We start from the raw sequence: 17126 nt of genomic DNA, 5'->3' as shown, positions 1-17126 counted from the left end.
AGTCATTTGATGAGTCACTGTTCACTGTATTCTTGCATCTTGATGGGTTTAGATTTGGAGAAAGGCGAAGAACCGCTTCAAACCTCAGTGTCTGCTGCTGTGCCAGCCACCTCTTAGGAGTCATTAGATCTGATTATTGCCCTGCATAGTTGTATAATGGACCATATGGCCCAATCACTGCTCCTTCATGATACTCCAAGGTGATAATGCCCGTATGCACACTGTGAAATCACAGGGGAGTTCATGAACACCAGTGCGAAGGCGGATGCCTCTCGTTTTCCTTCTGATCACCACATCTAAACATCTACGTAAAATTCTGCAGAAGAAAAAAATGGTTTATTGGATTTCCAGGTGCTTTGTCCCAGAAAGACCTGGTGACTTGTTCAATGTCCCGCTAAACACAGGACAGGATTTGTATGGTAGCATTCCAAAAAAAGACTGAAGCTGTTCTGAAGGCCTAGAGTGGCTCTGCCTGGATATTAACATATTGTTAGGTGTTCATTTTGTCCACATCCCCACTTTGGTTCTCAGGGACTCCCAGACAGTCCACATTTTTGCTTCCTCCACCCCAGTAGACTGTTTGGGGATTCCCCAGGACTGGTTTGGGAAACATTGCTCGATATAACCTTTTATACTTACGTAGCAATATATAGCAATACTCCTACGTGGTTGGACCATTATATCCATTACATTATTTTCATAGACAGTGTTAACGCAGCTTTTGGAAAACACCTGTTGAAATGTCTCATGTTCCTGGCAAAGACTTGAAGTCACATGACCTTCTTGACTAAGCTATGACCACCAACTGAATAACAGATGATCCACCTCATCTCAACCCAACGCCCCCCCTTGGAAGAAGTCACGTGACTCCCACCCATGGTCACCATACCTTGGCTATCTGGACACACCAGTTGAGCAGCAGCTGGGATCCAATGTGGTCCTTGTGCTCACGCACGTAGTCCAGTAGGCAGCCGTGTGGCAGCAGCTGCGTGACCAGCTGCACGGCGGGGCTCAGACACACACCCAGGAGTCGGGCCAGGTGGGGGTGATCCACGCTGGCCATAATCAAGGCCTCCTGCCGGGCAGGGAGAGGGAAGTCACATTGGGGCCTGCATACATTTTCCTCAGCATTCCTATGAAACATCACCACGCTGTTGAGGGACGGCATTGGGTTCCATGAATCACGGCATCCCAGCCCTCGTACTTGATGCTGTGAAGATTGTCACTCAGTTGCAGCTATTAAACCCTTTACTCAAACAATTCAATAAACAGGGGTCAGATTTATTGAAATTCTGCTCCCCTGAAAAATCGATACCATTTTTTTTTTCTTGAAAAACAAGTGGCAAAAAATATAAACCAAAGCCAGGCTTTTAAAATTTCCCCATAACATTATGCATTAATTACAATCACAGTCTTCATTTCATGTAAATTGTATAGTAAAAATTTAGTGGGAAAACCTGTAGAAGCAGTCTCTGGCATTTCAGATATCAAATTAGATCCTCATTACAATGTGCTCCTAAAAACCAGAAGAACTCAGTGGAAATCCATCAAATAAGATCTGCCAGACACAACACTGCCACCAGTGTGCTCACACACTAATCCAAACACAAACAAACATAAACAAAAGCATTAACACACTCCGCTGGATATATACACTGATGTGGAAACAAAAATAAACAGTAAACGTGAGTGCGGGTCGTCATGTGGAGCAGAGGGACGCAGCTCCAGGAAGCTTGGTTGGACAGGGGTTTGAGAAAATGTGAGCCAAAGCCAGACAGGACACTTTAACCCTCCATCAAACACAAAAAGCAGTCTTTCGTGGGAGCTGGCGTGATGGAACAAAGGCCTTCAGTCCTGGATTAATGATGGAGCTGGGCTGTGTGTTTGTGTTGGGCAGCGGATCTCCTCACAGTCCAGATCAAGCAAGAAAAGCCGAGTCCTTCTGAGACTGACCAGAGGGCGTCGACAGCTGTGCTGATAGCCGAGGTGCATCTGAAGCCTCCTAAAAGCACTGCGATCCCACCCAAGAAAGTGGCGTGACTTTGCAAGTATATGGAAAGAAAGGAATAAAATATGGTTCTGAGAAAATATTTTGGAGTCGTTGAGAGAATAATTCAAAGCGTTGACCTGTGTCACAGCTGACCTCTGTCACAGCTGACCTGTGTCACAGCCAGTGCTTAATGTTTTTATCCGGGGATGATTCACCAGTTTAATGTATTGTGCTTCATGAATTGTTTAAGCAGAGGATACAGACTAGGGTGTAACTTTGGGTTGAAGATTGGGGGAGTTGAAGTCTCCACCTATTTTTTGATTATTCGCGGGGCGGGGAGGGGGGGTGTTGTATTGGCCAGTTTTGATTATTGAGGGGGCAAACCCCCCCTGTAATTTATGTCCATGGGTACAAAACCATCTCAGGACTTGAACCTAAAACTTTCTGTTAGAAAGCAGCATGCTTACTGCATATTTCATGGCAGGACGATTCTTGCATGGTGAGTGGGTAAGCTACAGCCTCGCACATACTAAACTAAACTAAACGTGTGCGTTTGTGATCATCATAGTCCACGTGTGAGACTGATGGTGTAGAGGTGACTCCCCGCCTGCTGGAGTGCAGATGTGCCTCTGTGTGTGTGTGTGTGTGTGTGGCAATACTCTCAATACCACAACAAAACTAATCAGAAAGTGACTGTGGGACATACCCAAAGACAAATGACTTTCATAACATGCAATACAGGGAATGAACGAACAAAACAACATTTTTATGAATATTGCCTATTACTCTAATACTGTAAGAAACATGGATTAAAGTTTGATGCTGGGAAGAAATTTTACATTTAAAAAAAAATATCTCCTACAGTAGGTTTCGGTTCTCAAATATATGTTAAAATGGGCAGAGATAATCCCTTTATTTACAGAGCTAAAGGCCAGCACCGTAAGTCAAAAAAACCTCGGCCTAAATTAGCTCCTGTCCAATGCAGAATGCATTCTCCTTTCATTGGCATCTGCTGCCTCCATGAATGGAGAAAGCTGGATCTTCCAGACTAGAGAGGATAAGAGCCTTCCAGGCTCTCAGCGATCAGCGACTCACACAGGCACATGCACACCTGCGTCAGAAACGTTTACGCTCAGCCACACTCCCGTTACGCATATAGAGTTGACAAACACAGAACAAAAGCAGGGGGGTTTTACTCACGTCCATAAACTCCACATTGGCTTTCGGTCCTGTCGTCTCGTTCAGGATCTTTATAGCTACCGGGATCTTCACTGTCTCCCCTTCAGGCACCCATATGCCCTGGGTAAGTACACCAACGGTCTCTCAAAATAAGTTTTCTTACAGACTTAGAGACAATCTCTTTGTGCACAGAGATGCACGCATGTGTGCTTTCACTCCTGCCTTTCACCCCTGAAATGAGTCACTCACTAGAAAAGTCAGTCATGCATTTAAAAATGTCAGTGCACTCATGCACTTTTCACAACCATTAGCATTAGTGTAGCTAATAGTTTTTTTGTCAAAAGAGCTCACTCCCATACTTTGTCATATCAGCGCCAAACAATTACAACACCCACACAGCAAGATATGTTTTGTAGCTTTTAAAGTGTTGGGTGAAGCGTTCCTTTTGGCAGTTATCCATTTACCAGTTGTATGTTTTTTCTCGGGTTAGAAGCTGAATGCTTTGTAAAAACAAGACTTAACAGAGGTAAAAGACATCAGAGAAGTCTGCACCTGGGCGTGTCAGCTGGGATAATGAACAGGTGGCAGTGGAATACTGAGTGGGATGCTTTGATACTGGAGTTTTTAGAGGGCACACACGCGCACTGCACACAGTGTGACTGGCCAGGACAGGTGTGCTAGCCAGATACCTGCAGTGGCACTGGACATTCGGGGATGACAATAAGCAGGTTACCTTGTAGACGGTGCCGAAAGCTCCAGAACCCAGAATCTTCACCCTCTTCAGTTCCGTCTCCTTCAGGATTCGCAGCAGGGCCTGGTTGGGGGCTGTTCCACTGGGAGTTAGGGGCTCCACTAGCTGGAGGGCAACAACCCAAAAAGTAATCCATGTGGGAGTGGATGTACTGTAAGCGGCAGTGCACATCACTCCACCTATCCACTTCGCTAATAAACTGCCCTTCACTGCTGCCTTTGCCAGACAAAGTGAGATGGTTTATATAAACAATCCAAGAAAATATAGAGACACCCAGAGAAGGGCTGCGTATGATCATTTCCGATACCTCACTACGAGTATCGGCTGTCTATATTGGTCCGAAAACACTGCTGGAATATCATATATATTGATATAGAACCTCTTGAAGAATTATCTGTATTTCGGTCTTTGTCTGCTACGAGTAGTCAGGTTGTAGGTCCTGGCCTCCTAGCAGCAAAAGCTGAAGGCTCTTACACCAGAAGATACAGCAGAGCAGAGAAACTGAGAGAGAAAGAGCGAGATAATATCAGCTCATGAAAGGGAGCACATGCCCTCAGTGTTTCATTATGGCTCAAGTGCCGGAGAATGCAGCCAGCATATGAGCACCTCCCCTCTACAGCACCAGACCATTATGCCCCCCACCATATGATTAAAAAACAAAATGCGTTCTTCATCTAAATGGAATTCTAAATCAGGGCTATAGAGGGAGCAGATCACCGAGCCTGTCAGGGGAAGCTGGTGTTCTGTTCAAGCTAAATGGCACTCGACTTCCTGTCTGGAGCAGTGCTGAAATGCATGGAGAGCACAGGGCTGTTTACTACTATCTCAGTAACCTCAAACTGCTTTGGGAACTGGCTGCTAAGACTCCTGCCCACTCATGGTCTATGCAAGACTAGTTTTCATGAATCTTTCTTTTCTTTGGTTCCAGACGTGGTAACAGCATCAGCCTGACACGAGAGGAAAAGTTAAAGTGGCCGAGAACTGAGTCATTTTGCTCATGGTATTTGAGAAGAATATCTGTCATGTTCTATTTAGGAAACTCCGGCCTCACAGCAGAAGTAAGTAATCCAAAGAATCAAACAAAGGAGTTAAACTATCCGAAGAATTAAACTGAAGACCACAGGCAACGAGAACAAGGAGTGTCCAAGCTGTGGGGAGATGGAGCTCGGCCACATGGTATTTTTTACCTCTGGCTGGACAATCAGCAGGTTCTTACAAAGTCTTAACCAATTAAAATGAAAAAGATCTGCTTCAAGAAGAAAGAGCATCAGAGGGAACTAAGGAGCTAAGACTCAACAGAAGACAGAGGAAAGGAGAAAAGGATGACGTTCATCAGCCAAGATCGGTTTCTTGCGATGCAAATGAAATGTTCCTGCTCTGAAGAGGCTAAATCTGGTATAATGCAGACGAGGAGTGTAGGTCTTTAGCCTGAAGACCCCGGATCGGACCACTCTTCATGACACTGCTCCACTACCCTGACAGCGAGGCAGGCTCCATTCCCACGCACGACTGCTGGAGCCCTCTGTGATTTTACCACACAGTTTCTGTCACTGTCCTGCGGGTGACTAGTGCTTATTTAGCTCAGGGTAGGTTTACTTTCATCCTGCGATGAGTCGCCTTGCACAGGAGCAGCAGATGACTTTTGTTGTTTTGTGATCTTTCTCTTTAAACCTGCACTACAAAACGCACACAGATGAGTTATGTGGTCCTGCTGGGTCCAGAGCCAAAAACAAAAAATGCGTTCAAATGAAATGATGCACATGATTGGGTAGGGGGCCTGGGGGGCTTCTCTGGCACGGCCTCCCCTATGAACTCAAACTGTGCAACTGTTGACCGCATTGTAAGGGCTTCACATAGGGCATTCACGCTGCTTTTTACCAAGTACATCTCATGGACATAGTTCTCACCTCGTATAAGCCATGGCTGCCCCACCCTGCTCCTGGAGCTCCTGCTCCCTAACCCCCCCCCCCCCCCCCCCCCCCCCCACAGAGCTTAGCCTCAGCCCTTATTTAACACACCTGGTACCGATAATCAGGCCCTACAGTAGCGTCTCAGTGTCTCAGTCAGCTATGTTGAAGCTAAGGTGGCTCTAATACCGAGATATTACTGAAGGGCCTGATTATCCGTATCAGGTGTGTTAATATAGGGCGGCACCTAAGCTCTGCGAGGGGGGGGGGGTGAATCTCCAGGAGCAATTCCATACTGTAGAAGAATATCTGTGTAGTGGAGGCTCTTTATGCAGGGAAGATGAGCATCACTGACAGCCCAGAGATGTCCATTCTAACAGCAGAACAGAGTCCCGGCAAGCAGGCACTTCCTGCCGTGATTGTGGATGGACGTGCAGTCAGCCTTGAGCTGTGACGCGTACCGTATTAAAGACGTGTGCATTTCACACACTCTTCTGGAAGAGCATCTCAAGTGAGAATAATTCACGACCCACACAGCCGGTGAGGTTTTTTGCTGAGAACGTAACAGCCTTCCACATTCCACGCATACTTATTATTATATACATATTTTCATTGGAATGTTTACTTTCTTGGCAAATGCATTTATGAAAAGAATCTATAAAGCGTTCTCTCTTGCTCTTGCCCACATATAACAGCTCAAAGTTGACACTGAAGCTATTCAGCCAGAGTGCCTTGCCTGGGATTCCGGCAACCGATTCCCTGCTGGGATTTGAACTGAATGGCTTTCACTTAGAAATGCAGCTATATAACTGCGTCTTGCATATTTGCTGATTTTTCAAACGGTACGTCCATTCATGCTTTTTGAATGAGCTGTTTATATACTAATGAAATGCGCTGTTCATTTGCGATTACGCTTAACACCTCAGAGGGAGAGAGGGAGAGCGTGAGAGAGAGAAGAAGTCACAGTGAAAGCCCTTTACTGATGGCTGGCGTTCATACTTAATGACTTTACTGCAAACAGGCTCCAGCACACAGCATGTTCAGTGTGTGCTTGCCAGAAGGGGTTAAGGTCCAGAAAGTCAAAATCCAGACCAAGATTTTCTTTCAATCACGCAGTTGAGCATAAAGAGTCACAGTCACAGAGGACTGAGCTGGATGGTTGAAACAAAATCTTGGTCTGGATTTTTACTCTCTGGACCTGAAATGTCCAACTGTGGTCCCTGCTAACCTCAGTCTCCAGGAAACGGCGCAGAGCACGCTTCTTCTTGATGCTCCTACGGCGAACGTAGACGGCCACACTCAATGCCACGATGACGATGACGAAGAGTCCGCCGATGATGCCTGCCGCGATGAGGGGAGTCCTGTGGAGGGGCAGAGGGTGAGAGAGGCCGCCAAAATGACTCGGAGGAGCGTCACTCCAAGTTCATTGCAGAACATGGCCACCGCAGTTGTCCTGCTCATTATTAACTGAGCATCACCCCCGAGGATAGTGATGCACTTCATACAATGCAGCTTTACCACCGCCCACCTTCCCAGCTGGTCGCCTGTTCAGCAGGCACTGGCTACAGAACAAACCAAGCTCACAGAGCGCTGTGTTTTACCTTACGATCTGAAGGCTACAGTGCTCTGTAAGCTTTGTGAAGGTTCATGTAGCAACACAGCAATCAGAGAGGTTTCCAAAACAATATGGTCATCCGTTGCATCTCCTTTCTCTACCACTTCCCCATCGAGAAACCCCGAGAAGTGCTTTTCATTATTAAAGAAAGAAATTTGGGCATTTCATCTAAGGTGACCAACCTGAATTGTCAGAAAAAAATTGAGAAGCTGGATTCTAGTCAAACAAATGTACAGTACAAACAGAAAAATGAATAATATCCACCCAGATCCCTCAGACTCTTACTATCTAACCCACTATTTTATTACAAAGCAGCGTTGCAGTGAAAAAAATATTATCCTAATATATTTTGCTAATCATTATGTGACTGCAGTGGAAATACCACGGAAATGACAGAATCTTACTTTTTCTTGCTTTGATGCAACTGACAGACCAGATATTCTACCTGAAAAGAAATTTCGATGTTGTACAGCCCTGCAATGCCAGATATAACAAGCACAATGCGTCGTTCTGGCTGCTTTTTCTATACAAAGCAGAAAAACTGTAAATAGATTCATTAATTCATATATCTCACTATCTTTGGTTGCATATCTAGGTGGTTCCCCACTGAGGTATTTAACACTAGATCTTCACCTCCTGTGCTTATTTAAGTCTCACTGGCAACCTCTGTCATATATTTGTAACATCTGTGCGGGTGAGAAGCCTTACAGATGTCCATCGTCAGCTAGCAGAAGGGGGATAGTCCTTTGGGAATAACCGGACTTCCCCTCTACAAGAGGCTAAGAGGCCTGAGCATCCCAGCTTCACCTACGATCTGATTAAGGGCATTTCGTTGACGACGTCTACAGGAAGCTTCCAGCTTGATCCCAACACTGGAAATTGGAAGGAAATTATCCTGATGAGCGAGACAGCTTGATTCCTAATTCTGTTTGTAATATTACGTTCTCGTTTGCTTAGAGAACAAAACTAATCTTATTGCAGGATGGCTGGATTTTTCCGTAATATTACAACAAAAAAGGGCCTGAAGAGGGATCCAATCTGAAAATGGTGATTTAATTTCATGGAGAGGAACAGAGAACATTTCCAAGTCCTATTGTTTACTCCTGGGGGTGCACAGGGTGTCAGAGAGCGTGCATGGCTTGGAATTGGGGGTGTGATTTGTTTGGGTGGAAAAAGCATAGGAGGAAAACAGCAGCCAGAATGACCCCATAAGGAGTGGAGATTTCATGGCTATTCGCACATCCCCTGGCTTCCTGTAGGTTAGTGTAAGCAGGACGTCCAAGGGAACATTTTATAAAAACTTCTAACGGGTAAACATTAGTGTGTGTACACAAATTAATATATACAAGGAAAATATTTTCTTTCTTATGGCAAATAGATGTAACCCTTATACCACAGAGCGCATGATTTACATTTGAGGGAAATGCTGGACACTCCCGTGTGACTTTGCAACAGATCAGTGTTTTATGTGGGGATTCCTTTGGTAACAACCAATGGCAGAAGGAACCAAGGGGACCACCTCTACATCAGCAAACTTTAACTATATTTCAAATGAAATATTTAGGTCAATAAATAAAGCACTCTCCTTTAGTACAGAAGGTACTTTTTATTATAAATTAAAAAAAAAATATCTTGACCAAAAATCTGACACGTACATTAAAAAAACATTTGCAATAAAAACCGGAGTTTAAGATGTACCGCTCTGCTTTTCTCCATGATTGAAAGGGACAATTACTTTGAGCAAATAAGACCAGGGCTAGAGACAGAGTGCTGCTACACACATTCATGTGGTTTCCATCTGCCCTGCCGTTGAACTGTTACGGCCAATCATATCTGCTCATTTCCCTGGTACTTAGCTGTCCAATCGTAGCCTTAGGTCGCTCCAATCAACCAAATTTAGGCAAAGTGCCCTGCAATTGCACGCCCTTGCATTTTTTATCTCTGGTTACATATTTGTCTGGCTTTCAGTCGACTCTAATGTGCTTGTTTTCGTTTTCCAGCATTGAGCAGTCCCCCGCCCCATAAAATTAAATCGCAAATTCATTCACTGGAGCTGTCTCGCCTAATGCTCCTTGAACACACGCCCCCCGCAGTCGCTCTCGAACCAGCGCTGCTGCCTTATCGCATATGCACTGAGCCCAGAACTGTTTAGTGCCTTTCTGAGGGCTTCCTGGGAGGATGAAGCAAAATCCACTCAATTCATCAAGTCGCGAGCGACGTAATGGACAGACTTTACTTTCCCAGCATGCCATTAATCATGGGAAACCCTGTGCCTGGCTTCGTATGGACTTACCCTGCAGCCTCTGTTAACACTGATGCTCACCGCAATGTCTGCCGATAAACGGTACTCAGTGTCCCGCCCACCCCCACAACCCTGCTGTAATCCTGTTTGCTCTGCTAATGAGAATCCCCCTGGACCACGCGGGCACTGACTACCAAAAGCTCGGGGGAGTTACACAAAGATGTTCTGAGGGCAGAACGAAAAATGATTGCAGAAGAGGTGAGTCCAAGCAACTAGAGAAGGCAGAACAAACCAATCGGATGTCTTGGTCCCAGCATCTCTTGTTGCTTGAACCCACCTCCTCTACAATCTGATTGGTTATCTCTCTGAACCAATCATTTTTCTAATGAGAGAGAAGGCATCCATGCAGGTGCCCGTCAGAGGAGAAGGTTCGCAAGTGTGACAATAGCTATTGTTTATGTGGAGTGAGATGATGAGTATCGTGACTGAGAGAGTGAGGGTAATAAAAGAATAATTGATGCTGGAGGCAAGGGAATAGGATAGAATTTGAAATTGGGGTGGACACAACTTAATAATTTAAATGCAAAGGTGTATATATTGGGGGGGGGTATTGAAGCCCCTGTTTAGGGGACGAAAGTAAGACAGCTGGGACACTGGGAAATACAGGGTGAGTATATTTGCTCTCTCAGTGGCCTCCTGGATTCCTTTCCGAGGCCTGTATCGCTGATGGACTGATACGTCCACTGACCGGACTTAAACCAGAATCTCTGTGGTAGATCTTGAAAACGGTGGCCTTAAGGTCAGAGGTCGCATCCCCAAAAGATAATGTATGCTCACTAATATGCATGGTGTTACTTTATGGGTGACAAGGAGGCAGTAAATAAGTGCAGTTCTTTGGTAAACGTTTCGTAATTCAAATTATGTAAGAAAGGGGGTGTGGATATCCGGGGATAAGGTAAAATCAGTCGACGAGTCCAGTCAAATAACCGCCTGTGTTATCGCTCACCCTGGACCACAAAACCTGCTCATGATGACCTTTCCTTTAACCCTGCGCTTTCTCCCTGAAGCCCCACTTCTGAGCTGGATGCAGTGGATGAACGGTTATGGGAACTGGATGGACGAAACCAAGACGGCTGTAAATTTTTCTCCATCTCTACGATTTATTCAAAGTGGAATCTGAATAAAGCTCCTTCCACCCATCCGTGAGTCATGTGACTCTGTTTGTCATCTTGCCCGGAGCCATATTATGCATTAAGCGGTACTGACAGATGAAAATGAAAACAAAATATCTTTTATTCCTCCTTTATTCCTAAACGGAGTAGCTGACGGAGTAAGAAACATGTTTTCTTCTGAAAAGCAGCCCTAAAGGAAATCCTTTTTTGGACTGAAAGGTTTCCAGCGGCATAAAAATAAGTTATCGTGTCAGTGGAGCAGGCTGTGCCGTTTGTTTACAGTATGACAGCTATTTGTAGGAGTGGAGACGTGACGCTGGGAGTCTCGGCACAGGGCTCCTGGGATTGGAGAGGACATCCGCAAAGGGTTAAACGGGCTGGGGAGTCTGAGAGGGAACGTGAGCACATCTCACAGCCTGCCTGCCAGCTCGCATGATGCCCGGGGTTTGACGCCCCACAGGATGAGAGTGCTGCCATCTCCACGGGCACTGACACATCTAACCTCACCGTGCGCAGACCCCACATCCACGTCAGCTCCGTGACGGTCGGAGCTTATTAAACTTTGTTTTAAAAATGTCTGGAAGGCACCCCGCTATTGGCACACGAAAAAAAAAATGTTCATGAAAAAATGCACCCTAGAGAGCAAATGAAAGGGAAATTATGATTTGTAAGAATACCTGTCAATCATGCCCACGCAGTCTTGAATCCGGGGACCAATGCATCTGCAAAGAGGACAGAAATCTTTCTTAGGTAGTTGTCTGCTGGTTTTATTCGTTTTCAAAAAGTAATGAGCATTTTATGCAGCTTAATAATAAAATAATACATATATTCAATAGTAGTTATTTATATAAAAACGAATGAATGAGTTTTACCCTACTGTGTGACTGCTAACCAAAATAACAAATATCTGGTGGGTATGACAGCAAAAGAGAGGGATTTCCTGCTGGCCGTTAGTCATTTCTTTGATTTGTGTATGAGGTCAAGATGCCTCAGGAATAACAGGAGCACCGTCCAGCACCGAATCCTCGACAGCGAGTAATGTGGCGGTTTCATCAGAAGCCGGCCCTGTTGAGGGGTGTTACACAGGAAGTGAGTCTGCGCCGCTCACCGCGGTTTCGTCACCCTGGAGCTGAGGCAGACTGGCAGCCGCTGCCCAGCGGTAACCAGCGGCAACACTACAGCTGCGATAACGTGGCCACGGTGATATGTCAGGAAGTGCTGAGGTCCTCCCGCCGGTGTTAGCGGGGGGGAGAGATACGAGAAAATCGACGTAAGCCGGCACTTCCCAGCATCCTTCCCTGCTTCCGGAAGCTGGTGCGTGTTTACTATCCATCACGCCGTTCCTCGGCTAGCCAGAGGTTTGCCTGTGAGACTTCGTCCCTCAGGCATCCCCTCTGCGTCTCGCCGTGTCTGTCCATAAGCAGGTATTCCAAACCCCCATTTTTTTCTGAAGGGTTAGTTAATTTCCAAAAATAGACCGTAGATTTTCATTTTTTTATGACCCCCAGGAATTAATTTCATGGGGGTCCAGCATCACTACTGATAGGTCCCTCACAATAATTTTTGCCAACTGCAGGGGGTCCCCTTCGTAGATTTCACCGACTGGAGCGGGCTGAACCAAATTTCGAAGGTGGTTCAAACTCTACTACCTGACTATGTTTGCGTGTACTGTACTGTCCGCGTCTGGAAAAGAAGGCAACGCAAAACCATTGAAAGAGCCTATCAATCCACCAGCCACCTTTTTCCAGAATGACATCAAGAGGTTGCACACCCATGCTGACTTTCACACAGTGAAACAGACACCCGAGTATTTACATTTGCGTTCTGGATTATGTTAAAATCAAAGGTACCATGTAAAGTAACCTGCTGGTAGTGGAGCCCAGAGCCTTTGCCTTACCCCTGGCTGCAGTTGGCATGGCAGGGACGACACTCGTTGTTAACCTCGGCGTACTTGAAGATGAAGCTATTGGCCCCCTGTAGGCCGTCGGGACACTTCTCCACACAGTTGGGCCCATCCTTGAAGTGCAGGCACTCTGTGCAGTGGTCAGGGCCCTGTTGGGTGGGAGCAGGAGGCGGAGGGAGAGTCATAAAACAATAGCTGCTCCTCTTCAGCACAGGCAGCCACCGTGAGCGTTGTCCCGCAGAGATTTAGTGGCGTAATGTAGGAACGGGAGTATGGAAAGTGCAGACGGGGTGACTGTCCGGGACACCTGCCAAACCACCGGAGAAGCGGCACACAAAGACTGGAAGGCCCTGGACTCTGGTGGTCTCATGTCCATGTGTGTATACAGACCGGTCCGTGTCTGTGGGAATCCATGTTTGTTTATCTGGCCGTTTCACCATTTGGCCATCAGTCAAAGTGAGTTTTACGCCTGACATTCTGCCTGCGCTAAATGGGCACTGTATCTAATGACTTTGAACAATAAAGAACTCGTGCTGAAACTGGGCCTGGCAGCTGGTTTGATATAGAGGCCGACACGTCTAGCGGTGTTAGTTACCTCTTCTGCGACTGATGAAAGATGGTTTTTTATGCGGCTGTCGGAATGGACGACGTTTCCACATAATAAAACTACTCTGTCAGACAAGAGGACCTTCATGGTGCCACAGGACCCCGCCGGTCTGCCCTTGTGGCTGAGGAAAGGGTCAAGTTACATTGTCTGTGGCCAGCTATTTGGGAAATGTCATTAAGGATATTTATACAGGCGTCACATCTCATAAAGATAGGTTTGACACACCTCAGTAAAGAGGCATGTTATGTTCTTACAATATTTTCCTCGTAACATTTTTTGGATTTAGCTCCGTTAAAACAATTAAATTTAGACACCTAGACTGAGAGTCCCTGATGAGCATTGTGGAGGAAATTTGTGTAGGTGAAAGGAAAAATCAGGAGAAGTTGACAGGAAGGGTGGTACAGGAACGGGACAAATTTGATAGAGGGGTGACAGTGTCCCGTCCAGGATCCGTTTCCATGTGTCAGAGAAGCAAGGCAATCAGCCGACAGGCTAACTTTACAGAATTGTCTTATCACTGACAGTACTGAAGTTCCTAAATTATGGAATATGGACAGAATCCCTCCTCTGAGCACCTTTGTGTTGGCACTCGCAAGGAGCAGCCTCATCTGCTGAAATGCATGAGATGAGATGAATGCCTGGCATGGGGGCGTCCTCTGCGGCGTCCTGCCCGTGGACCCATGACCGCAGACTCAGTCTGCCTCGCCTTTCCGGAGCTTACAGGCTAAGTGCTGCTGGAGATTCTGAGGAGATCCGGCCCAGAAGCTGTCAATGGTTGGGCCAAGAGAATCAGCCACGGCTCTGGCTAATCTTCTCCAATAAAAATGTGCTCACACCTGTCTCCACCCGCCACCCCAACCCGACCTGCGTGCGCCAAGTAACCAGGGAAACCCAAGCCTAGTGAGTGGCACACTCGCTTTGGCCGGAATTCTCCACACAGGGGCTTAAAGAGGGGGCCCACCTCGCCCCAGGCAGGCTCCTGTACCTCTTCTTCTGATGCACATTCACAGGGACATTCCATATGCGAAAAGTCGCCCCCCACCCTCTTTATACTGAAGGCTCCTTCACGACACTCTAACCCAGATGTGGGACCCTCCCCATGAACGACACAGGCAACGACCACAGGCAGATCTATCTGTGAGCCACAGCCTGCCAGGTGGAATTCTGACTTCATTTGTGGGTACTGCCACAGGGGGGGGGGGGGGGTTTGGGAGGGGAGAAGCTGCCAGTCAAAGAGCCAACTCTGTGTACAATTCAGGGCACAGAGTGAACACAACGCAATCAGCCAGGCATGGCAAGCTAAATGACCCAGTGGTTGATTTCTGAAAAACATCCATCCATCCATGCTGTTCAAGGGTAGGGTAGTACAGGGTAGCTAGGACTACACCCTGACTTAGATGCCATTTTATCACATGACACATAGAAGCTCATGCTCACACTCACACACACAATCATACTCAACGGGAAACTTATCCAGTGGCAATTAACCAAACTGCATGTATTTGGACTGCAAGAGAAGGCTCATGTGACACAGGAAGAGCATGCAAACTACACATGGAGACTGGAGGTGTGAGGTAACAATGTGACCCACCGAGCCATCAATTCCTGAGGTCGGCATGCAAATGTGTAAATTTTTCCCGGTTTTCTAGCAGAATGCCAACTTTCAGTTCCAACTTTGGAGAGCCAGTAATGAGATGGGGTTGGCAAAAGCATGTCTGTTTACACATTAACTGAGACAGTGGAGAATAAAAGCACGTCAAGTCATCGAGCATTATTGCGTGAAGAGCTTCGTCAGCTGTCCAAAGCTGCTTTCTCTTAGCGCTTAACGGTCTGTGCGTTATTTATAAACTGCAGTATATAAATGGAGCACCTGAATGTAATGATGGAAGACACCAGACTTCGAAATCCACCATGGGTAAGGTTATCTGGTGCTGTGAGACAATCACTGCCTTAACCTACTTTCCCTTGCTTGCTTTACTGGTTCCAGTTGGGTTAAACCAGGAAGTGGATTTAGTGGGCTTTTGAGGACTCAGTTCCACCATGGATACTTGAGTCACAACGAGCTGAAAGATAAACAAAACTCTACGGCATCTGAAGGGTTGTGGAGACGAGTGTACACAGGAGTTTTCTTCTGGGGAATCTTTCATGACGAATCTTTTTGTGAGACAGAGATGTCAATAAATACTCGTCGATAAATGGCGTGCGGCCTCACCGGTCCATGGCAGGTCTGCAAGCCTTCGTCCACTTTCTCGCACTGTGCATCGCATTCCAGGCAGACCGAGCCATTGGCGAATTCACGCACATCCCTGCAGAGATAACAAGAAACAAGGAGACATGTGGAATCGGAACCTATCGACTGGTCTGGGTTCCAAGCACCGAGTGAGTGGGATTGGCTGGCTGGGTCTGCAGCGGCCCATCTGAGGGGCAGCAGGGGGACTGGAAAATACAGAAATGGCCACATAGCAGAGGAAAAACGTCGGCGCTTTAAACCACTGCAACTTAGGAAGATGTGAACATCAGTGAATGCCTTGCAGGCTATTATAGTCTGGGAACTGTGCCCATGTCTGGAAATCTATGGGTTTAAATCCTTTGGCCATTAGAATATTTATACCACAGATGGACCCCGTAGTGAGCCCTTTAACCCAAACTTCTCCAGAGGGCCAGGAGCCTGTAAGGGGTGGGGCTACAGGGGCACTAACCCCAGCTAAAAGGTCATTGACCCCATGAATGCCTCTCCCCTGTCACTCACTGATTCAAAGCACGTCATTGGTAAATGATAAGGCATTTCCTTATGTGTGAATTACAGCTCCTCTTATGCCCACCACCTTAAAAACAGCCTCTGCACTGGACCCTGAACCTGTATCCTAATCCCAGAACTTATTTTCACTTGTATATACATGTGTATACATGTTTCTGATGGAGAGCATGATGGAATATGTCAAAACGCTCCTCTAATTGCAAACTGTTATGGCTGAAGATGCATGCCATGCTACTGGCTAGATGTCAGGCGACAGCTCTCCATCTTTATTGGCCATAATGACCAAAACATACCAACAGGTGTCATTGTTACAGACTGTACCTTTGTGATGCATCAAAACATCTACAGTATATTCCCGCCTGGCAAAAATGACATGGGGTGTAGCTATCTGAACTAATGGCTCTATAAATAATTCATGGGTTTGCGCTTGTCGAGGGGGTTTATTCATATAGGGCAACAGTTGATTTACATGCTCAGTCGGCCGGACCGGGCCCGGACGCGCATCGGCGCCCCGCGTAGTCTCCGTTTACCAGATTATTCTCTCTATTGTGTTAGCCTCACCTCGTTGTTCCATTAGCGACAAGCACAGCTGATGCCAGAGTCCTGCTATGCGCTAGCCAGGCGTGGTGGGACCGGGGGGACCGATTCGATTAAGTTAAGCCCCAAGCTGGGTCAATACTCCAAATAGGCAAGTGACAGAGGCCTTAAATAATTAATAGCGCCATAATTAATTGACAAACATACGGCCTGGTTAACTGGGATTTGAGGGAGAGTGTTGTGTTGTTTTTCCTGAGGACTTAAATGACTGGGGGAGAGCAGGAGGCCTGAGGGAAAGTCGATACAAACTCTATCGCGCAAACAGGGATCGGACTGAGTGTTTCAAAGGAGGCCGGAGACATGGAGGAGTGCAGGTGGGACACGGATTGAGTTAATGCCACACTGGGGCTGCCCGTGGATCCTCTTTTCACATCATTACATCATAAGAAGCGTCATGATCAAAAG

General features: G+C 46.6%; 2 protein-coding genes across 4 annotated transcripts in view; one reads left to right on the top strand and one right to left on the bottom strand.

The window, feature by feature from the left end:
• The window catches only part of LOC125710089 (fibroin heavy chain-like), a 576413-nt gene that overhangs the window by 168681 nt on the left and 390606 nt on the right, over nt 1-17126 (top strand). The gene's annotated exons all lie outside the window — the stretch shown is intronic.
• The window catches only part of LOC125710090 (receptor tyrosine-protein kinase erbB-4-like), a 226808-nt gene that overhangs the window by 29870 nt on the left and 179812 nt on the right, over nt 1-17126 (bottom strand). For all 3 annotated transcript variants that reach the window (XM_048979325.1, XM_048979327.1, XM_048979326.1), the window contains exons 14-20: nt 15579-15672; nt 12754-12908; nt 11534-11578; nt 7056-7188; nt 3903-4025; nt 3191-3289; nt 890-1075 (exon numbers count right to left, since the gene is read on the bottom strand). In XM_048979325.1, the coding sequence (XP_048835282.1) occupies nt 890-1075; nt 3191-3289; nt 3903-4025; nt 7056-7188; nt 11534-11578; nt 12754-12908; nt 15579-15672 (835 nt within the window). The remainder of the gene's footprint in view (nt 1-889; nt 1076-3190; nt 3290-3902; nt 4026-7055; nt 7189-11533; nt 11579-12753; nt 12909-15578; nt 15673-17126) is intronic.

The sequence above is a fragment of the Brienomyrus brachyistius genome, chromosome 16 (genome assembly GCF_023856365.1).
Source record: "Brienomyrus brachyistius isolate T26 chromosome 16, BBRACH_0.4, whole genome shotgun sequence".
NCBI lineage: Eukaryota > Metazoa > Chordata > Actinopteri > Osteoglossiformes > Mormyridae > Brienomyrus > Brienomyrus brachyistius.
Note: the sequence above shows the minus strand (reverse complement) of the source record. Positions and strands in the feature narration are given on the sequence as shown.